The 24,054-nt window shown below is 33.9% G+C and overlaps 1 protein-coding gene across 1 annotated transcript in view; it reads right to left on the bottom strand.

The window, feature by feature from the left end:
* The window catches only part of ADGRL3 (adhesion G protein-coupled receptor L3), a 517,257-nt gene that overhangs the window by 335,301 nt on the left and 157,902 nt on the right, over nt 1-24,054 (bottom strand). Inside the window, exon 4 of the mRNA XM_077746215.1 lies at nt 452-561. Within this exon, the coding sequence (XP_077602341.1) occupies nt 452-561 (110 nt within the window). The remainder of the gene's footprint in view (nt 1-451; nt 562-24,054) is intronic.

The following is a 24,054-nucleotide window of genomic DNA, read 5'->3' as shown; positions in this document are numbered from 1 at the left end:
CAACTTGTATGCCACTATACAAGTATAATAATATACATTATATAATATATATAGCAATGTATTATATTATATATATACATAATATTTATATAATATAATATGCAAGTATATTATCCATTTTCACTTCCTGTTTGCTTGGACCTAGAGGGATGCAGTATCCTTTTTTTCTGTTAACATTTTTCTAAAAATGTTATATTCTTGCCTTAAGACAAGTTTTAGAATCAGTATGGATATACAGAAATGTACAGTCAGAATGAATACCTCAGGGTCATGCAAGCAACATCTAATTCTTTCAATGATGAGAGGATTTATGATCCTAAAAAATTCAAATTAGCCAGTCTTTAAAAAAATGTATCTAATAATTTTTATGCTTCCATAGAGAATATTTCATCAATGCATGCAAAACAAAGCTTAATGTCTTTTCACAAGAAAAGTACAGGAATATACATACTGTAAGGGACACATTCATACTGCACTTCAAGGTATTTATAGGTGCCTGGACATGGGTCTGGAAAAACGTCAGGACCTGCCACCACCGCACACTGTGTTCTGTTATTGCACCTGGAGTCAAAAAAAAGAAAAGAAGAAATAATAAACTTATGGGAAGTTAAATCATGATTAATACCAGTGCTGATTTTATTTTTCTTCTTGTTACAAAGATTTAAATAAGGATTTGTTCAATTTAGAGTTTTAGACTTAGGAAGGAAATATCTGTAGTATACTAAAAAAACACTAGAAATAAAAATCCATTCAGTTTACTCATACTAATGAATTTGATTTTTCAGTGGACACAATACAATTTTGAGTTAGAAATTTAATAAGCAACACTAACTGGTCCTTAGGATGGGGCCAACATGAATACAGGTAACTGCTTGGTAGGAATCACTAACCCTTATTATTAAAAAAAATTTTAATATAACCACAGAGTTTTATTAGGAAGCTATAAAATAAACTCAATGATTATCATGACATCCATTTGAAAGGCAGGGAAAAATATGATGTGGAAACACTTTTAGCCAAACCTAAGTCAATAAAAATTTAATATTTGAATATTAAAATCTCTTAAAATTTAATTTATATTAATTAATGTATTACTAACACCATAAGTAAAGCCATCTTTATGAACTGGTTTCTCATGTTCCTTGTATTTGGCCAAATAATTACACTAACCTCACAGATGGCTGGTCACAAACGCCAATATCCTGTAACTTAAAATAACCTTAAATCTCCAAAAGAGAATAATCAAAAAACACTACCAAGATAGAAATATACACTAGGCATCCTTTGTGGTAACTGGGCTAAACAAATCTGGCCTACCCAGATTTAATCATGGGTAGGTATACATATAATTAAATTGATTCTTTGAAAAAAGACATTCAAGTTCAGAGTGGCTTTGCTAAGGTAAATGTTACTCAGATATTGTCTAGGTTCAATAACTTATTGATAGGTACATATTTCCATAGAAAAATATTTTTCCCAACTATTATATTGTCACTAAGTGTATAGGATAAGACATACTACAGTTATCCTGTTTTCTGTTCTTGTTTATTCATCTCAGAAATATAATGCCTCACAGCTAGAAATTTCTGTTATATCTTCTTGAAGATATGCTTCATTCATGAAATGACCGTTTCTTCTGAATTGTTGCTTGCATACTGGCGGGATAAGGGGGCATCGAAGGAAGAACTCATTCTGATTTACTGTGAAAATACTTTGTGTTTCCTTGAGGCTACCATTTGTTGGCCTTAATGAGGATTTTACTTAGTACCTAAGTTAAAATTGATTCATTAGTGAATGTTGTAAGGTGAAAAATATATTCTGTGCTTTCAGTGGAAGATTAATAAAAGCCAATATTCCATACTTATCATGCAACTTAGCGTAACAGTGAATCCGGAGGAGGAACATGTCCCTAAATTCTCTGGTGTAGATGTAATGTCTGAGGATGATTTTCAGACAACTGTGTAATAACAGTAATGTAAATGTGCCTGGCCTCACACCTAAGTGGTAAGGAGGGATCTTGCCATTTTAGTGTGCCCAGACTTTAAAGAAATAGCACCTCCCTTTTACAAAGAAAATCTTTTGGAAGGAGATATCTCAAAGTTAAAATACATGTTTCTTTGCAGTTAAGGCATACAATTTTCATATCACACCTGGAAAAAACCTCCTAAATCTAACTCAGGTGTTTATAAAAGGAGCAGCTATATAAACTTACAGTTACTTCTGTAATTTGTTAGAGAAAGTTATCATCAGGATTGCATTTGAAGTAGTAATAATTAATAATGAAAAAGTACAGATCATAAAATTCAGTGAGATGTAAATATTCTGTATATGTAGTATTTCTGCTCTGCAGTCATTAAATCATAGCTTTCTTGGTCTACTGTTGTTTTACACCCTATTACTAACCTTTCATTCTGATTTCTACAGCTGAAATAATAAAATTCATTTAGAAGTTATGTCTATTCTAGTCACAGATACCCAAGGGCTACTACACATTTTTTATTATTTAATCAGTGTTTTATATCAAAAGACAGATTACTACTCATTTATGAATAGGGCATTAAGGTTAAAATTTATAATTATGGAAGTGTTTATTGCACAGTGGTCTTCAATCAGAGATTTCACATGGTTATGTTTGAATAGACTCAATTAAAAATATAATATGAACCCTATTCTAATCCACCTATCCACTTACCTATCTAGACATGTGCACCAACCAGTATTCATACTACATATTTTTTAAGTTATGAAAATACTATTTATGCATATATAAGAAAATTAAAATAAGCAACCATTTGCTATAAAAATAAGTCAAGTAAGCCTTCTAACTAATGAGATAATATATGTGAACAGGTATATAAATAAAAAATGCTATACCAATAATATATTTGCAGTCATTATCATCTTTGTTCTGGATCAAACAACAAGGCTTGACAACATTAACTTTTCAAAATAATTACATATTTTATTAGTATTTATTAGTACATTATATTGCATTATTTAGATGTTCTTTAAAAGTTAAAAATTTTAAAAATCAGGGAGAAAGGTAGATAATCTCTGAAATATTATTTTTGTATAAGATACATTATAATATCGACTGTTTGAAGACCAACTACATTTCAGAAACAAAAGTTTAATGGTTCTATGTTCTTTTTTAAAAAAACTAATGTTTAGGGGCACCTGGGTGGCTCAGTTGGTTGGGCGTCCGACTTCGGCTCAGGTTATGATCTCACAGTTCGTGCGTTCAAGCCCCGCGTTGGGCTCTGTGCTGACGGCTAGCTCAGAGCCTGGGGCCTGTTTCAGATTCTGTGTCTCCCTCTCTCTCTGACCCTCCCCTGTTCATGCTGTCTCTCTCTCTCAGAAATAAATAAAAAATATTTTAAAAAAATAATGTTTATTTATTTATGAGAGAGAGAGAAAGAGAGACAGAGTGCAGGCAGGAGAGGGGCAGAGAGAGAAGGAGACAAAGAACCTGAAGCAGGCTTCAGGCTCTGAGCTATCAGCACAGAGCCAACTCGGGGCTGGAACCCATGAACTGCGAGATGGTGCCCTGAGGANGAACAATGAACAGTTTACACGAGTGAGAGTATTTTTATAGTTACATAAAAATTTTTTATATATATTTATAGTTATATAAAAATTGTTAAAGTAGATTATTCTAAAATATTAAATATGATAAATGTAAAATAATCAAATGTTCTCATGTGCTTTCAACTCAGATTTTTTCATTGTTTACTTTTAACATAAATATAAATTAAAAACTGATTTTCAGTATCCTCGATATTAAAGGTACTTTTAAAACCCACAATAAAGGGTGAGAAAAGACTGCAATAATATGGTCAAATGCATCCTAATCCACTAATATTCACAGAGAAAACATCATAATCTTATGAAAGTATTAAGGCTTATTTACAGTGATAAAAGTTTCAATATTTTTTCATCTGAAACTCTATGTGATTGAAAAAAAATCCACTCCAACAATAGTCAGTTTTGAGGAGAAATGACTGAAGGGAGTCAAAAGTTCCACACTTCCAGTTATAACATAATTAAGTCATGGGACACAATGTACAGCTTGGGGACTATAGTTAATAATCCTATACTGTACATTTGAAAGCTGCTAAGAGTAGACAGTAAAGTATGAGCATATGACACTGACAAACAGAATTCTCAGAGAAATCTCTCAGAGTTTCACTTTTCACACATACAACATGGGAGCCAGTTGTGTAATTACTGCACAAAGTTGATACACTTATAATAATGCATTAGGAAAAAGTGTAAAGTACAACATATATATATATATATATATATATACACAAAGTACACTTTTGACTGTTATAGTTATGACTATTATAATTATTAACATTAGCCATTTGTTTCAGGATAGGTTAATAATACTTCATTCCAAAGGACTGGGTCTTTTGAGAGGAACTTAGGGTACAAATGAAATAGCACACAAAAAGCATATAAATTCTTTGGGTTTAGAACAGAAACGGGAGAAAAGTAGATTTCCATTTAAAAAAGCAAAAACCGAAAATCAAAACTGTAAGCCAAATCATTAGTTATACGTAAACTACTTTACCTGGGACATACTGAGTCCAAAATGTATAGTAACAATGCCCGGGATCTGTGTGACCTTTCAAACTTGGAAAGCATATTCACATAAATCTTTCTCTGTCCCTTCTTTCATCAGATGAATATTATTACCTCCAGTTTCACAAAGGAGTCAATAGGTGTGAAGATGTTAAATGGCTTTTCAGATTCTCAGAAATCAAACAATGGTCACTGGACTCCAGAAGAGTGCCCTGAAAACCATGCGGCTGCTGTCTTCTGAGAGTGTGACCCAAGCATTTCATGGTCACTCTGGGAAACTGATTTAATTCACTCTGATAGGTTCTTAGGAGTACTTGTGATGACCTGATGAGGTAGAGACCAGGTGTAAAATTTCTAAGTGGCCCAGGATTCCTTCAATAGTGATGTGGATCAGGCATTCCAAGGAGATTCTAAATTTAATTTAACATTACACAACCAGGCCCCCTCAATCCATAATTGGTATGCAGCCATTAGAAAGACCAATCTCGGAGCATAGGAGGAACAAAAGATGAATGAATATTTATTCAGATGTTTCCAAAAGAAAAGACCAAAATCATGTCATCTTAATTCAACCCACATATAAACCTTCAACTTACATACAACATACCATCTACTGATCACATTTATTTAATAAATGCTATTTAATACGTTGGATCCTATTATTAGCACTGATCTTAAAGCAATATTGTTTAATTTTAAAAATTGTCTTATGATGACAGCCAGGGAAGACATACATAATTCCAGGACTAGCAATAGGATACAGAATCATTCACAACCTACTTATTCATTCAGATATGGTTAAGAACAGTATAGGAACAAAATTAGTTAAGTGTGATAATGAAGAAATCTCTGGAAAAAAAATCCCTCTACTTACCACAATGATAAGTAGCATATAGTGAAAATGAAAATGCTGGGTTTATGTGCATAACTCTTTTTAGATAAGTTCTTTTTATATATCAAATAAGTTAATTAGCCTCTTTTCTGTTAAATACAACAAAATGATCTTTGCTTTAACTTCAATAACCAGATAAAAATTAGTAGCCATTGAAGCACCTGGGTGGCTCAGTTGGTTAAGTGTCCGACTTTGGCTCAGGTCATGATCTCACCATCTGGCAGGCTCTGGGCTGACAGCTCCAAGCCTGGAGGCTGCTTCACATTGTATATCTTCCCCTCTCTCTCTTTCTGTCTCTCTCTCTCTTTCTCTCTGCCCCTCCCCTAGTTAAATTCCCCCCCCAAAAGAAATAAACATTAAAAAATATTTTAAGTAAAAAAATTAACAGCTATTGTCTCATGTTTGACTACAACATATTTATATGTTAAGCATATAAACATGATCCTTAACTATATTTTTTAACACCTCTCATATAATAGATACAAGGATCCACTGGGGTTCTCCATGAATGAATCCTTTGACCACATATTCTTATTACACTCTAAAATCAGTATGTACAAACAAGCCATTCCTGGGAATGTTAAGAAACTTTTCACATGATGCTGCAGCCATGTGAAGTGTTAAATATGTAAAACCCCACTGAAAATCACTACAAAGACAAAATATGATAGTGTAAAAAAAAAAAAAAAAAAAAGAGGGCTTTGTGAATGTCTTTTTGTTAGCAAAATTAGTCATATGGATTTACATTCCTGCTTTTCAAATGGCATTTATACAAAAGCATGTATGTGAAGAAACACACACACCCTTAGTAGACTCAATTATTTCACAGCATTTAATATATGACAAATCTGTGTTTGAATCATATAAGGCACTATTCTCTAAGAAGAAAATATTTGAAATATAGGTTTATGTCAAAAACAAAACAAACAAAACACCACCGTTGTAGTATTTTAATGTTAAAAATCTGAAAGCAGTTTAGGTAATCAGAGTAACTCATATTTTTTAAAATTCTCATGATAAAAAGTAGCAATATGAAAAGCACTAATTAATGTGTGAGCATCACCAATATTTTGCTCAATGTCAATCAATAGAACAAGTGTCTTACACATTCTTTATTTTCCACTGCCTGTCACTCAGGGATCTGCTGATCTGGCATTCATTTAGGACTTAGAAGCTTGGGAAGGAGAAGGCCACTATTTCATGACATGAATAAATATATACCATAAAGAAACCATCTAGGTCTCAAATAGTAGAAAACTAAGTAGTCCAAGAAAAGGAAATCAGTTGTTATTATTTAAAAATATATATATTCTGTGATGCCTGGGTGGCTCAGTCGGTTAAGCATCCAACTCTTGATTTCGGCTCAGGTCATGATCTCACAGTTTGTGGGTCTGAGCTCCACATCAGGCAGTGTCCTGGCAGTGTGGGGCCTGCCTGGGATCCTCCTTCTCTCCCTCTCTTTCTCTGCCTCTGTCTCGCTCTCAAAATAAATAAATTAATTCTTATTTCATAGCTATACATTTAAGCATTTACAAAACAGTTTGGCAATGCTTTCCACTTTTTTATGTGTTACAATTTTCTTTTTAAATCTTTAATGTTTATTTTTGAGAGAGAGAGAGAGAGAGAGAGAGTGAGACAGAGCACAAGTAGGGGAGGGGAGACATAGGGAGACACAGAATCTGAAGCAGGCTCTAGGCTATGAGCTGTCAGCACAGAACCGGACACCAGGCTCGAACCCACAAAATTAAAGATCATGACCTGAGTAAAAGTTGGACGCTTAACCAACTGAGCCACCCAGGTGCCCCTTATGTATTACAATTACATTTAATTTTTATATATTTAAGTATTATATTTTTCTCATGTTGCCTATTGTGTCTTTCATTTATATTTTTATAGTCCTTTGAATAAGTTACTTTTCGCCCCATTTTTCACTTGAGAAAACTGAAGCCCAGCAAGCTTACATAACTCATGTAAAGTCCTGTAACCTATAAGTGACAAACAGAATGCAAATCCACCTCTTCCTGAAACAAGGAATTATGCCTTTTACCCTCAGTGTCAGCTCTTTGGGTTGATCTCATTCTCATAACCAGTCTGTGACCAGAGGTTGATTTAAGTGGTGATTTAAGAAAAGCAACAAAGTAGCACAAAAAAAATAAATAAATAAAATGTAAGGAGTTTTCACGAAAAAAAAAAAAAGAAAAGCAACAAAAAAAAAAGGCCCCTAATTTGGTGTTTTCATTTTTGAGGAACTTATTCTAAAGCATAAATTAAAAGTAATGCAAGATGTCCTAGAAAACAATTTGACAATGTATGGAAACTGAGTTCTGCATTTCGCAAGGGAACTGCCTAAACTCAAGTCTCCCATTTTCTACATTCCCATTCTATATTTCCCATTTTCTTGTTGCTTCTGGGACAATCTATAACAAATGTATAGCTTAAACCAATGTAGATCTATTGTCTTGTACGTCTGCAGATCAGATGTCCAAAATGAGTCTAATGTGGTTAAAACCAAGATGTTTGTAAGGCTGGTGGAGGCTCTGAAGAGAAGCTGTTACCTTGCTTTTTCCTGTTTCTAGAAGCTGCCCCTCATTCTTTGGCTTGGGTCCCATATCACATCACCTTTTCTTACTCTGACATGGATTATCTTCATCCCTCTTTGACCTTTTGGATTCCCTAAAAAGACCCTTCTGAGTACATTTAAGGCCCATCTCCATAGTCCAGGATAATCTGCCTATGTCAAGAGTCTTAATATCAGCAATTATGGAACGTTCCGTTAGCCATATAAAGAAACATTCTTAAATTATAAGGATTAGAATGCCAACTCAGCATATTGTTGGCCAACCTTTAAATAAAAAGACATATTGAAAGCTATCTCCTAAGGTGGTCACCTTCAACAAGTCTTACATAATAAGATGCAAGTCATTGCAGTAGAGCACGGCTAAGGTGTTCATTGTCTCCATAATGTACAGTTTTATTTATTAAAAGAATGAATAGGCCTCCACTTGCATATATTATTTCCCTATACAAATAAATGTTTTCAGTATAATTTTACTAAAAGACATCATATTATATGTTTGTTTTGTATGATCACTATGAAATTCCCAGTGCATAAATCTTATTGCAATAGATATAGGAAACTAAGATCTATTACTTGACATAAGCAAACTTTTAAAGCATTTTACAGAAATTGGAATGTAGTTTGACTCTGGACCTTTGTAAAACCTTATAAAATATTAAATATCAAACATTAAGAAATTATTAACGGAGCCCATTGTTTCATATTAAATTGAATTAATATTTCTGTGTTACTTTACCATTCCATATACAAAAAATGACTATTTCATATTTACAGACTGAAATAATTTTATTTTTACAAAACCCAATTTAAAATAATAATTCTCTACTGTACTAAAAAGATATTGCTTCTTATGTTCTAAACTTTTCCAATAGCAATTTAAAAAACTGAAGCCNAAATAAAAAACTGAAGCCTTTTCAGATTCTCTTACTACCATATAAATTTACAAATTTATGAACCTTAAGGACTTATTCCTGGGAATTTTTCAAATTGACTTAATAATACTCTAAAAATATAGAAATATATTTGAAAATGTGGCTATCTTATAAGGAAATCCAATTTCCCAATATTCTACATATTTCTGGGTAATATTTGATAGAAGAAATTATCATAATCATCAGTCAACATCCAGGGAATATTTAAGGAGCCCATTCCAAAAATAAAATGATTAGCTATGTCAGAGACATGAGTACAATTCATAGAAGCATACATCCATAAGAAATGGAAATGTGCTTTAAAAATTAACATATTCACAAACATTGCATAGAAAAACATTTCAGTCTTGAGCTCTGTACCAATGATTTCTAAGCTATAATCTTCTAGTAGTTGAATGTTATAACAATGGGAATGCTATGACAATATAAAATTATAAAGGAACTTTCCATTTAAAAATAACTAGCATTGCATATTTATTAGTTTATTACCACCTACGTATGACAGCATTTCAGAGCTGAACATTCTTTACCTGCATGTATGGCTAACTAAATAAATCGGTGTGTATCTGCATTCATTATCTAAAAATACAGCAAACAGTGGTATTGCTCATTTTCTCCTAAATAAAAAGAGCAATATTTTATATGCATATATACTATATGCACGTTTTCCTTAAGTGAAGACAATATCCACTTTACTGAGAGCTAGTTAGGATACGAATATATATATTTTTTCCAAGACTCTTATGTTATTGTACTTTCTCCATTTTTTTTCTTTTTAAGTCAGAGACATACTTACTTTATTATAATTCCTCAAACTATTACAAGGCATTCTCTTCTTTCATGAGCTACAAAAATGTCTTGTCTGCATGACTGGGCTAAGACAAGGAATGTTATCCTGAGCCATTTAGTTAAATCCTGTTATTTTTTCTTCTCAATATGTGGCATTTCCAAATCAAACTGTTTATACATGAGAAAAATTAAGATATATAAAATAAAAATTCAGAAAGAGAATTACAAAGAAAAAAAGGAATTTTAGTAACATTGGATACTGAAGTGAGTTAACCCGAAAGCCTATAAAAGGAACAAGATGAGCTGGGAAAAATGCCTTTGGCTTCCTCACATTTGCTTTTAATAAAGTGCTAAAGGAAAGCAAATGAAAAACTGTGTGTGTGAATGTGTGCATATGCATGCATGCATATAGTATATACAACACTATATATTAAAAATAAGACTTCCAGGGGCGCCTGGGTGGCTTAGTCGGTTAAGCGTCCGACGTTCGCTTAGGTCATGATCTCCCGGTTCGTGGGTTCGAGCCCCGCGTCGGGGCCTGTGCTGACTGCCAGCTCAGAGCCTGGAGCCTGTTTCAGTCTGTGACTCCCTCTCTCTCTGACCCTCCCCTGCTCACGCTGTCTCTCTCTCTCTCTTCTAGAAATAAATAAAACATTAAAAAATAAATAAATAAATAAATAAAAATAAGACTTCCAAAGCAGGAATACACAGCAGAGCGAAATGATGTTTTCCTGTCTAACTCTGTCCTTATACATAATAATGTTTTGAAGAGTGTGGTAGTAAGGTGTTTTTTTTATATTACATAAAAATAATTTTCATTGTCTTCATAATTTGTAAGGATAGTGTAACAGACATGGCACATAGTAACTATTAAAGAAAGCCCACATCTGCTGGTCACCGAAGACCAATAATTTTCATGGGTTCCTCTCCCCTTAGATGTTTCATCTCTCACTTCTGGTAGCAAGGCTTGTTAGGTTTCCTCTGTTATATTAATTCCACTCATGACCTCAGATAGAGATACACATCAAGCATATATCCTACCTGCTTTGATTTATAGTATCACCAGAAAGCTATAAACACAAGAGAAATGCTGACATTTCTTTGTATGAGAATGCTTTAGGCTGAAAAAAAAAAGGCAAATATAAATAAAAGTGGCTTAAAAATAAGTCTTGCAACATCTCACAAAATAAAAATTAGAATACGGTTTGTTACAACTTGGTTAATTCAGAGATTTAACAGCCATGACTGTGGCTTGAATTCTATGAAATTCTCTTGGATTTTATCTTATGGTCCTCAGGTAACCATTGCATTTGCAGGTGTTACACAGAGATGATATAATATTGAAAAAAGTAAGTCCTATCTTCTGTTACACTTTAGAAGTAATGATGTTCTACACGTAAGCCACTCAGCGGACCATCCTTAGAGAACATTACCTAAAAGTAACCAATGCCTATGCCTAAGTCAGCATGCCTGTTCTTAAAAGAATCACACAAGGGGAGTGAAATACACGAGACTGGTTTTGCCCAGTGAAAGTTCACCATCACAGGGCCAGAGGGGCATACAGGCTTCTCTGAAGGACTGCATTCTTTACAGGAAAATGGACAAATCAGCATTTTGCTAGTGAGGAAGAAAGGGAGAGTGGTTAGAGAATGGATTTTTGGAAGGTAAACAACATCATCCATTACCTCAGTTCCTTTCTCTAGTGAAAACACCTCATATTTAAGATATTATAAAGTTTATAGAACAGTTACTAAAAGGAAGAGATATATAAAAATGTATTTTTCAAATCTAAACACAGCATTTTACTTTGAAAGTATATGGATAAATACCATAATGTATGGAGTCTGGTTAAATACATTAAAATGCATCTCTTTTATTGGATGCTAGGCAGCCATAAAAAAATGATGAGGTCAGCATTACCCTAATATCAAAACTAGATAAAGACATAACAAAAAAAGAGAACTACAGGCCAGTATCTCTGATGAACATAAGTGCAAAATTCCTCAACAAAATATTAGCAAACCAAATTCAACAACATATTAAAAAAATATTCACTATAATCAAGTGGGACTTATTCCTGGGTTGCAGAGGTGGTTCAATATTTGCAAATCAATCAATGCGATACATCACATTAATTAAAGAAAGGATAAGGACCACATGATCATTTCAATAGAGGCAGAAAAATCATCTGACAAAGTACAATACCCACCCATGATAAAAACCATCAACAAAGTTTGTTTACAGTGAACATACCTCAACAAATAAATACCATCTATGAAGAATCCACAGCTAATATCATCTTCAATGGGGAAAAATTGAGAGCTTTTCCTAAAAAGACAGGGATGTCCACTCTCACCACTTTTATTTAACATAGTAGTGGAAGTCTTAGTTAACAGCAATCAGGGAACAAAAAGAAATAGAAAGCATCCAAATAGGCAAGAAACCAGTAAAGCTTTCAGTACTTACAGATTGCATGATACTATATATAGAAAACCTAAAAGATTCCACCAAAAGACTGCTAGGAATGATAAACGGACTCAGTCAAGTCACAGGATATAAAATCAGCGCACAGAAATCTGTTGTATTTCTATACATCAATAATGAGGCAGCAGAAAGAGAAACTGAAGAATTAATCCTATTTACAATTGCATCAAAAACAGTAAGATAACTAGGAATAAATTTAATCAAAGTGGTGAAAGACCTGTAATTCTGAAAACTATAAAACACTGATAGAAGAAATTGAAGAGGACACACTCAAAAAAATGGAAAGACATTCCATATTCATGGACTGGAAGAACAAATGTTGTTCAAATGTCTACCCAAAGCAATCTACAGATTCAATGCAATCCCTATCAAAATACCACAGAATTTTTTGCAGCGCTAGAACAAACAATCCTAAAATTTGTAGGGAGCCACAAAAGACCCTGAATAGCCAAAGGCATCTTGAAAAAGAAAAGCAAAGCTGGAGGCATCACAATTCCAGACATCACATTATACTACAAAGCTACTATAATCAAAACAGTATGATACTAGCACAAAAATAGGCATACAGAGCAACAGAACAGAATAAAAAATCTAGAAATGAACCCACAATTATATGGTCAATTAATTACCTTCAACAAAGCAGGAAAGAATACACAATGGGAAAAGACTTTCTCTTCCATAAATAGGCTTGGGAAAACTGGACAGTAACATGCAAATGAATAAAACTGGACCACACACAAAAATAAATTCAAAATGGATGAAAGACCGAAATGCGAGACCTGAAACCATACAAATCCTAGAAGAAAACACAGGTAGTAACCTCTTTGGCATAGGTCTTCTTTCTACATAGGTCTCCTGAGCAGGGGAAACAAAAGCAAAATAAACTATTGGGACTTCATCAAAATAAAAGCTTCTGCACAGCAAAGGAAACAATTAACAAAACTAAAAGGCAACCTTGGAATAGGAAAAGATATTTTCAAATGACATATCCAATAAAGGGCTTGCATCCAAAACATATAAAGAACTTCTAAAACTCAATAGCCAAAAAATGAATACTTTGATTTAAAAAATGGGCAGAAGACATGAATAGACATTTTTACAAAAAAGACTTCCAGATGGTCAATAGACCCATGAAAAGCTGCTCAATATCACTTATCATCAGGGAAATGCAAATCAAAACCACAGTGAGATATTACCTCACACCTGTCAGAACAGTTAGAATCAACAATACAAGAAACAACAGGTGTTAGAATGTGGAGGAAAAGGAACACTTGTGCACTGTTGGGGGCAATGCAAGCTGGCGTAGCCACTGTGTAAACAGTATAGAGGTTTCTCAAAAAGCTAAAAATAGAAATACCCTATGATCCAGGAATTGCAGTACTAGGTATTTATCCAAAGGATACCTAAACACTAATTGAAAGGTATATACACACCCTGATGTTTATAGCAGCATTATCTATAATAGTTAATATATGGCAACAGCCCAAGTGTCCATCGACTGATGAGTGGAGATATAGATATAGATAATAGAATATTATTCAGCCTTAAAAAGGAATGGAATCTTGCCATTTTCAATAACATGGATGGAGCTAGAGAGTTATTATGTAAGTAAAACAAGTCAATCAGACAAATACCATAAGATTTCACTTATATGTGAAATTTAAGAAACCAAACAAATGAGCAAAGTGAGAGGAGAAGAGGAAGAAAGAGAGAGAGAGAGAGAGAAGCAAACTGAAAAACAGACACTTAACTATAGAGAGAAAACTGATGGTTAGCAGAAGGGAGGTGGGGAGATGGGTTAAATAGGTAATGGAGATTAAGGAGGGCACATGTTGTGATGAGTCCCGGGTGATATATGGGACTGTTGAATCACTATATTGTACACCTAAAGCTAATATTATTCTGTATATTATTACCTAACTGGAACTTAAATGAAAACTTAAAAAAAGAAAAAAAAAAGTGATGAAATAACGCTTCCTTTATTAACCTGAAAAAAATCTTCTATATTAAAATTGAAAGTGAAAACATTTAAAACTAGTTTTATAGCTGTATGCATATATAAATGTAGAGAATAAGCCTGAAGAAGTCAATGATTATCACTGACATGTAGGATAATTGTGATTTTTCAGTCTTTAATACTTTTCTCCTTTTTAAAGCAGAGTGAACATTTTTTATTTCACAATCATTTTAAAGCATATTGAAAATTTAAAGACAATGATAACTCTTTTAGGATTATACATATTAACTACTTCATATTCTTAGATAACTTTTATCTCTTTTGAAGTTTTACATAATAAAATCTATACAATGCAGCTTTCATGTAAGTGATTTTTTTGTAAATTTCCCCAAACGTTTCTCCGAGATTTACTGCACATCTACCTCTAAAGTACTACAATTATTTTTGATATTGAGATGAGCTATAGCCTTTTTCTAAAGAAAATTAACAGATATAAGTCAGCTAGGAACTCTGACACAATGGAAACCAACACTGCCAAATATCCAGCAAGCTAGTACACATCATTTAGAACTCTGCGATAGTTACCAAAGGCTTTAAGATAACAGTGTTAATCTATCTTAGAATGACTGATGACAAGTATGACATCATGAGGATGGATAGACAATGTCTTCAAGAGTGTTTCATATTTGTCTTTTTCAGACTTGTGGAACTGTTCCATACCTTAGGAACTATATTCAAGTGGAGCTGTACACAACAAAATGAATCATCTGAGACACATGCTTCATAACATATGCATGGTTGAGAAAATCAACACCAATTTAAGGCTTGTGGTGAAAGAGAAAAGGGGGAAATCTAGTATCACAAGCTATTTTTAAAGAGAATAAGCAACCATTAGTTAAATATAATTTATTTATTTTCTTGGTTGCCATTTCCAGTGATTGACATTTTTCCTATATTTGGAATAGATAGATAATTTACTGAATACTCTATACAATTTGAGCTTTAAGTGAAAGAATTTTGCATTACTGAACCAAATCAGGATTAAATACTTTTATATTTCATTTGTTTCCTTTGTGATTATAAAATCACAAATATGAAATATAAATATGTAATAGAATGCCTAATGCACCATTCTGGAAAATTTTATAATGAAATACACAGAATCATTACCCTCTGCCTTAAAAAAGAGCTAAAATATCAATCAATATCAATATATTTTTTCCAATGCATACTGGTATTATTCAATAGCCATTACATTATTCTTTAAAGATTGTTTCCTTTAGAGAAACAAAGTTTCATATGTACTCTAGATAACTAACAAACACACAATAAAAACTAAAGTTATTTTGTGACTACCTACTATGTGCCCATATACACTAGATTCTTCATTAGTCACATATATTCTAACATGTAAATTCAGGGAATGCTCTAATGTAAAGCAATTATTTTCAAAAAGAGAGTCCTTTTAAAAAAAGAAGAAAATATAGTCTCTTCCTTTTCTAAGTAAAATACAATTCTACTACAGAGTAGTAGCTGCAGATTTATTTATTTATTTATGATTGAAAAAGTCTGTAATCAAAGTGATCATTTTATCCATGCTATCGTTAAATGGATTTATATTGTATAATCCACAATGGATTATATAAATATTTAGAAAACATGCAAAATATACAAAGTATTGAGATTATGGACAATGCTGGAATGTGAAATAATACTAAGATACTTAAAATGGTTAGATACCATTAGTGACACAGGAAGTGCCCTAGAATTAAACCCTACATTTGAACCTACACTATTGTGAAAAACAAGACAAGATGAATAGTCCCCTGGGCCTCAATTTCTGCTTATTTGTAATTACAATCTGTGATTATTTTGAGGCTTAAGAGAAATAATGTATAGGAAAACACAGCACAGAACCTGAGATGGTGTAGGCAGTCAACAAATGCTGGACTACTGAATTGAGGAGAGATGACAGTTAATAATTACACATAGTAAGAAATAATTAAAAAGGCAAAAAATAAAATATGTTTTCTAAAAAAAAGAGAGAAAATCCTCTCATAAGTATTATATTTAAAATTCCAAGTAAAATAAAACAGCCTCAAACCTCATGGTTTCACTTTTGATCACCTGGGTTCAATTTAGAAATGTTAGTCAGTAGAAAGAAGCCAGTTAGTACTATGCGCCTCAGTTTTCTTCCTTGACACTGGATTGCCATTAACTAAAATTATTAATATATGGTGATCTTTACATCAGTATGCTATTAGATTTTATTCATGAACAGCTTCCTTAAAATACTCTTGATTAGCAGAGACAAAAATAGAAAACCATTTCGTTTGGGAGAATTGTGCTCCACTTTAAAACCATGTTCAAAGACACATAGTATTTTTTAACTTTACGGGACTGTAGCGCTATCCCTGAAGATACAAGATGATTAAGAAGTATCTGTTGATTTAAGGGGCGCCTGGGTGGCTTAGTCGGTTAAGCGTCCGACTTTCGCTTGGGTCATGATCTCGCGGTTCGTGGGTTCGAGCCCCGCGTCGGGCTCTGTGCTGACTGCCGGCTCGGAGCCTGGAGCCTGTTTCAGTCTGTGACTCCCTCTCTCTCTGACCCTCCCCTGCTCGCGCTGTCTCTCTCTCTCCCTTAGAAATAAAGCATTAAAAAATTAAAAAAAAAAAAAAAGAAGTATCTGTTGATTTTTACTAGTGAAGAAAATGGAATATATGTTGTTAGAGTAAAAAAAAAAAAAGTAAGGTTAAAATTACATATATGCTTTAAGAAAAAGAATCTGAAAGGATCAATCTTAATAAGTATAGAAGCAAATCATTTATCCTTCTGAGTTTTACTGTACTCATATGTAAAACAACTGTATCACAGCTTCACCCCCCTACATCAAAGGTACTGTAAAATGCGGAACAGTGAGGGAAATGTAAATATTTTATAACTACAAGGTATAGTCACTTCAATAGAGATCTCATCGACACACACTTACACAAAGAAAGACATGTAAAGTCTCTTGTATTGATCAAAAAATATCATTCTACTGAAGTCTGAAAGTTTAGATTCCAGCATCTATAGCATAATAGCTGGCATTTGATAAAATGTTCAACAGAGTCATTCAACAATACTTCCTAAATCTCTTTCTCCTCCCTGCCTCCCAACAGCCAATCAGCCCTGAACCCTGTGTGTGCTCCCCTCATCTCCAGGATCCTCTCCTAACCAGTTTCAATACTGCTTCTTCACCTTCTCACAAAATCTTCACTTCACAGTCATGACCCTTTTTTTCATGTCCTCCAGGTGAAAAACCAAATGTGACATATCTGGCTCTTCAAAAGTAGCCTCTGCTTTCTGATTAAATTAAGTCTCTGGTGATTCTATAATGGAAAGTGCAAAATATAAATCTGTAAAGCTATAACTTCTTCCATTTTTATTTTATAGATAAGCAAGAAGACATTAAGTGATTGTCTCAAAGCCGCAGTAACAATGAGAACCCTGGGGAAAAGAACTAAAGTCTCTTTGTTCCTAATTCCAGGTAGTCCTACTTTTTTTCTCTTTGTAACAACGGGAATATAAAAATCAGATTGCGAAGCAATATGCGACCTTATCAATCCTTGTAATCTTTTGTATTACAAGACCTGTTTTTTAAATGGTGAACAATGTTTTGTTCATTTAATTGACATGTATTGAAAGCCTACTATGTGCCTGTGTTAAAAGATAATGATAGATTAGATATGGCACATGCTCTAAAGAGCCTGAAATCTTCTAGAAGAGACACATACTCCAAAAGGTTATTAACATGCAATGGATTAAGTGCAATGATAGATGTATGTATGCACAGGTATATCACAGTGACATCGGGTGACATACAGTCACTATTCTGGGTTGAAATGTGTCCCTGCCAAAAGATGTATTTAAGTGCTAACGCCCCAGGATCTCAGAATGTGACCTTATTTGGAATTAGCCTTGCTGTAGATATCATTACGTAAGACAAAGTCAGATGGGGTGAGGTGGGATGGGTCCTTAATCCAATAGGATAATGTCCTCCTAAGAAGAGGGAAATGTGGACACAAATAGTGACACAAAGGGAGAACATAAAATTATGACAGAGGCAGATTAGACTGACGTAGCCGCAAACCCAGGAGCGCCAAGGCCTGACAACCACTATCAGAGGCTAGGAAGAGAAGAATAATTCTTTTTTAAAAATATTTATTTACTTATTTTGAGAGAAAGTGAGAAAGCAGGAGAGGGGCAGAGAGAGAAAGAGAGAGAATCCCAATTAGACTCTGCTGCAACTCACGAACCACCATGACATCATGACCTGAGCTGAAATCAAGAGTCAGAGGCTTACCCAACTGAGCCACCCAGGCATCCTGAGGCAAAAAACAATTCTATCCAGAATCTCAGAGGCAGCATCCCCTGGTGAAGTCTCAGCATCACTGGCTTTCAGAACCGTGAGAGATACATATTGTTGCTTTAAGCCACCTGGTGTGTGGCACTTTGTTACAATAGCCCTAGAAAACTCATAACAGATACATGACCTGGACAGAATAAAGGGGATTCCGGCAGTTTACCTGGAAGAAGTGACACCAGAATTGAGTGTTAAGAGCAGTCACCTTGGTAAAATTAATGAGAGACTTGAAAAGGAACTTTAGGCATATTAAAAAACAGAACAGGAATTCAAACAGCGTGGTAATGTAGGGATCTAGTAGCCATTTGGTGCTCTTGGGATAGAAGCAAAGGCTAACGAGAGAAAGGTTGGAAAGGTAACCAGAGGCTCAAATATAGAGATTTTGTATAACATGTTCATAAATGACAGTGGCTAACATGTATCGATTGCTTTTCTGTGTTCAGCACTGTGCAAAGTGCTTTAGGTGTAATATTGTGTGTGATCTTTTTTCTTTTTTTAATTTTTTTTAATGTTTTATTTATTTTTAGGAGAGAGAGAGAGAGAGAGAGAGACAGACAGACAGCGTGAGCAGGGGAGGTTCAGAGAGAGAGGGAATCACAGAATGAAACAGGCTCTGGGCTCTGAGCTGGCAGTCAGCACAGAGCCCGACGCGGGGCTCGACCCGCGAACCGCGAGATCATGACCTAAGCGAAAGTCGGTCGCTTAACTGACTAAGCCACCCAGGCGCCCCTATTGCATGTGATCTTTACAATGACCCTAAGAGGGCTGTATACATGTCAAAGTGAGAAACCCAGGCTTTGAGAATCCATGCGATTTATGTAAATGTTGTCCAGCTGGTTACTGATTTATTTGGTTAAGTAGAATCATGCATTGTGTTATAAGCAAGAAATTAAAAAGCTCTCGTTACTTTTGATATAGGTTAATATGTGATTTCTGTAGATAATGAATCTGTGGAGTATAGGCCTACACACATAGGGATCTCATAATAGAGATGGAAAAAAATGGGTGAACTGAAAAATATTTAAGGTAGTATAATTATGAGGTCTTCCTAATTGATAGGAATGCCAGAAATTAAAAGGAGGCAGGAACCAAGGAAGATTCTAGGCTTTGGAAATAGAATGGCTGGTGGTGCAACCCACTAAGGTAGAGAATACATGTGGGGGCAGAAGTTACAGTATATCTACATTAGGAAAATGACAAAGTACTGGTTCCCTGTTGATTTGTACACAATAGGAGCTCTGAATGGCTGCTGACAAACTTCCAGGGGCCCTCAGCAAGAATCTGCCCTCAGCTATTATAATGTGGCAGAGGGGCAGAAGGCAGCACTATATTCAACAGATTCTCGTCCGATTTTTTATTGTTCCCAAAGAGACTAAGGCATAAACCTAAATCTCAGATGTCAAAATCAAGAACTTAGGTATGCATCCTTTGGTTTTCTAATAGATACTGTGAAATACTTAGCAGTTTCCAATGAACCACACGCATATTTATGTAATCAGATTTTGTTGTTGTCTGTGCTTTCTCCAAAGAAACATTTCCAAACTAGCCAGAAAGACTCAAATTTCTCAGAAAAGCAATTACAAGAAATGGTGTAAGTAGTCAGCTACAAAATAAAAAGGAGAACCTTGTTTCTTGAGTCTGGGTGTTAAATAGGAATTTTTACACCACATTTTAAAGAAATGAATCTATAGACAGAACAATACCTCCGTGAATAAAATTCCCATACCATCAGATATTGATTTGAGTTACCATCGGTTAGTAATATATTTTTGAACATACGCAATTATGAACAAACTTTTATTTACCTAAGGCGTATATAAACGTCTGTAGATTTAGCTCTTGAGGGTTATGAAGTTTGAGTGTGTTGCAGAGATGATAGACAGTCCCTAAAGGCAGGGAAGAGGTGGCTGTTTCTTTCTGCAGCAATCCCTAAGGGCTAATTATAGAGCAATAGGATACTTGCGTCAGCTTGAGGGAAAGCCACACTCTTGGCCTCTCAGCTGGAAGCAAGTTACATAAAAATGATGGAAAGAAAACAGAGAAGCCTAAAAGCAAGTACAAGAATGGACAGGAGCAAAGGAGAAAAAAACACATATGCTTTTTATTGGTTACCACATTTCAAGCATTTTAATCCACTTGATAAATAAACACATTTTACAAATAAAAAATATCAAAAGGACAGACATTTGGCAAGTGTATGCAAACTAACGGATTTGCTTGCTCCTTTTACAAAGGGAAAATAATACTGAGAGGCTGCCATTAATAGCTCGCCAACTTATAAACCCAGTAGAAGTTTAGCAGAGACAGAAAATAGAGGGGATAAAAATTAAGTAGCTACAATGGCTAACTGGATCTAAAATGTCTAAATGGACCTGGACAAATGGTCAGCTAGCAAGTGTCACAGTCCATGGTGGGTGAGAAAGTGGATAAAGTTAGAAAATTTGCTGTTTCAACTCTCCATGTAGCGAGTACAATGACTTTTCTTGACATCAGTGTGGGACGACTCTAGGAAAGTGGCACTCAACTACCATATTTCAACTTGCCAAAATTTACAAAATGGTAAGACAAAATATATATATATACATATACATATATACATACATATACGTACATACATACATATATATATATATACATATATATATATATATATAAAACCTTTCTTGACTTGCGTTTTACCTAGGAACCAAATAACTCATTTATATAGTCATTTGTAACATGTAGTTTACAGATTTAGAGTCCAAAATTACAGTATATTCATTTCAATGAATACTTATTCTAATCTGCAAGGTCTTGTTCAGTTGATTACATGTAGCAAATGAAAAAAAAAGTGTACCTGAGTACATTTTTTTGTATGTTTCAACCAATTCATATTACTTTATTGAAAGCTTTTTTTTTCCAGTTGGCAAATGGTCACATAGAAGGTTAATTCATAGAGAAAAACTAAATTAGTGATTCATACTAATCTTTTAAAAACATTTTAAGATATTGTCTTACAGTTATACATGTAAGTGATGGCATCAGAAGAAAGCACTAAGGAACATTCATAAAATTCATATCATTGTCTGGTGAGAGATGAAAAGTATGTTTCACTAAAAGAATGAATGCCCCTTTGACAATAAAGTGAACACTTAATGCTTTATTTCAATAACAAAAATATATGATTGAAAACATACATCAAAAGCCACTGGAGAAAATCAGATGGGACTAAGTCAGTCACCAATCCTGAATTTCAACTTTAACAAGGAAGCAGGTTTTTGTTTTTTATATCAGTGAGTAAAATATATTCCAAATATAGCTAGAGTCACAGTAATCCAAAGGAAATACATGTTTCTGCTCAAAATCTATAAGTATGATAATACTGTGTTTGTTTTAACTGAATTAAAGTGAACTGAATGTTTAGCGTTCTAGAAGAAGAAATGTAAAATAAATCTTATTTAAGAACTTGCCTCATTCAGAGGTGTTATTTTCCATTTTATATCACAATTTACTTTCATAGTCAGCATACAGAAATCGCTGATTGAAAAAGGTTTTGAATGAATCTAAAAAATAAAGAAAAATGAAGGTGTCAGTTGCTAGCAACCATCACCTCAGTCTTGAGCCAAAAATGCTAAATATGAAAGACAGGTATTTGCATAAAAGCAACACAAACCTTAGGCTAATTTTTTCCTAATGTAAAGTTATATTTTAAAGATATCTCCCTATTTTTTAATTTATCTTAGTTAAGACTGACTTGATTTGGTTGTAAGCATGAGGAAATATTATGACATACAATCATAAAATATTTGCTAGCAAAGATTATATATATACATATATATATACACAATTGCTTTTATTATATTGATTTTCAAGTTACATAACAGAGGCAAGAAGGCATTCTTCCATAAGTTAAAAACACTTGCTTAAAAATTAATCATAGTTGTAAAAGAATCTTGGGTCCATCGCTATCAGCTATTATAATTATAATTTACATATGTTACTTAACATCTCTAAGCCTCAAACTCTTCATTTGTGTAATAGAGACTGTACCCATACTTCAAAGGATTCCATGTCAATTGAAAGAGGCTAGACAAAAAACACATTTTCTTTTAGGTATCAATGGTGCTGATGATAAGAGCCATACAACAAGTCATAGTGAAAGCCAGATCTAAGTAATCTGATCATGTCTCTTGGGGGCGCCTGGGTGGCTCGGGCGGTTAAGCATCCAACTTCGGCTCAGGTCATAATCTCTTGGTTTGTGGGTTTGAATCCCTCATCACACTCTGCATTGACAGCTCAGAACCTGGAGCCTGCTTCAGATTCTATGTCTCCCTCTCTCTCTGCTCCTCCCCTGTTCTCACTCTGTCTCTCTCTGTCTGTCTCTCTCTGTCTCTCTCAAATAAATGAACATTAAAAAGAGAGAGAGAGAGATCAGGTTTCTTGGGGAACTACATCCTTAAAACATCGTTTCCTTCCCATCTCTCTCTATATACTTACATATATGACTATTAAAGAATAAAGTTTTCTTTAAAGTAGATTCAGGTCTTGTCACTATATAATACAAATTATAGAATCATTTTTATTTCAGGAAATAATAGACCATGACATGGGACAGAATTCTAAGTACAAACTGTTAAAATCATTTTAATATTTAATTTGCAAGTCATTAATTTATCCTACAGTGTATTAACAATTTTATATATTCATCTGAAAATACTTAAAACTCAGCTCATAGATAATAGTAAGAGAATCAAACTTAATAAAAAAATCACATCATATTTGTATCTAAATTTTATAATAATTTTTGGAAATTTTATAGTGATTTGGGAAATTTTTGGTACTAGAAAAAGTTCAAATATAAATTTTTTCTTAATAAAAAAGTCACATAGATTACAAAAATTTTTATTATCAAGGACAAAAAAACAAAAGTTTATTGAAAGTCTTAAAATTAACTAATTACCAGGATGTACATAATCTGAGAAATTCACAATTTTAGCATTCCTGTAGGAAATCCTAAGTATATGGAATTAGTGGGTTACTGAAGTTTCCCTAGAACAACTTTTCATGTTAATGGAATGTCTCTGACATCTGTTTGCTCACCTAGTACCTATCCCTACGAGATTTTGTTCTGTAGGATCATTTGCCCATATTCTCAACCCATCTGGGCATGTCTACCATGCCTACCTAATTCATCTCCCTGGTCACAATGATTAGTCAATAATGTCCAAGCTTGGAATTTTTGCTGAAAACAGTGAGGGGAGAAAAAAACATTGCTGGTAACCTACAACTGAAAGTAAAAGGTCAAGCACATAAGCCCGGTGCCTCTTGGTGCCACTGTGCTGATACCTTTAGGAGGATGCCTAACACAAAGGATAAGAAAAGTGGAGAAAGACAGACTTCTGATAACAAGAGCACCTGGATGAAGACAGACCTTAAATCAATTAAACTGGG

This window comes from Crocuta crocuta, unplaced genomic scaffold (genome assembly GCF_008692635.1).
Source record: "Crocuta crocuta isolate KB4526 unplaced genomic scaffold, BGI_CrCroc_1.0 scaffold566, whole genome shotgun sequence".
NCBI classification, from domain to species: Eukaryota; Metazoa; Chordata; class Mammalia; order Carnivora; family Hyaenidae; genus Crocuta; species Crocuta crocuta.
The sequence above is the reverse complement of the archived record's forward strand: the minus strand, read 5'-3'. Positions and strand labels throughout refer to the sequence as shown.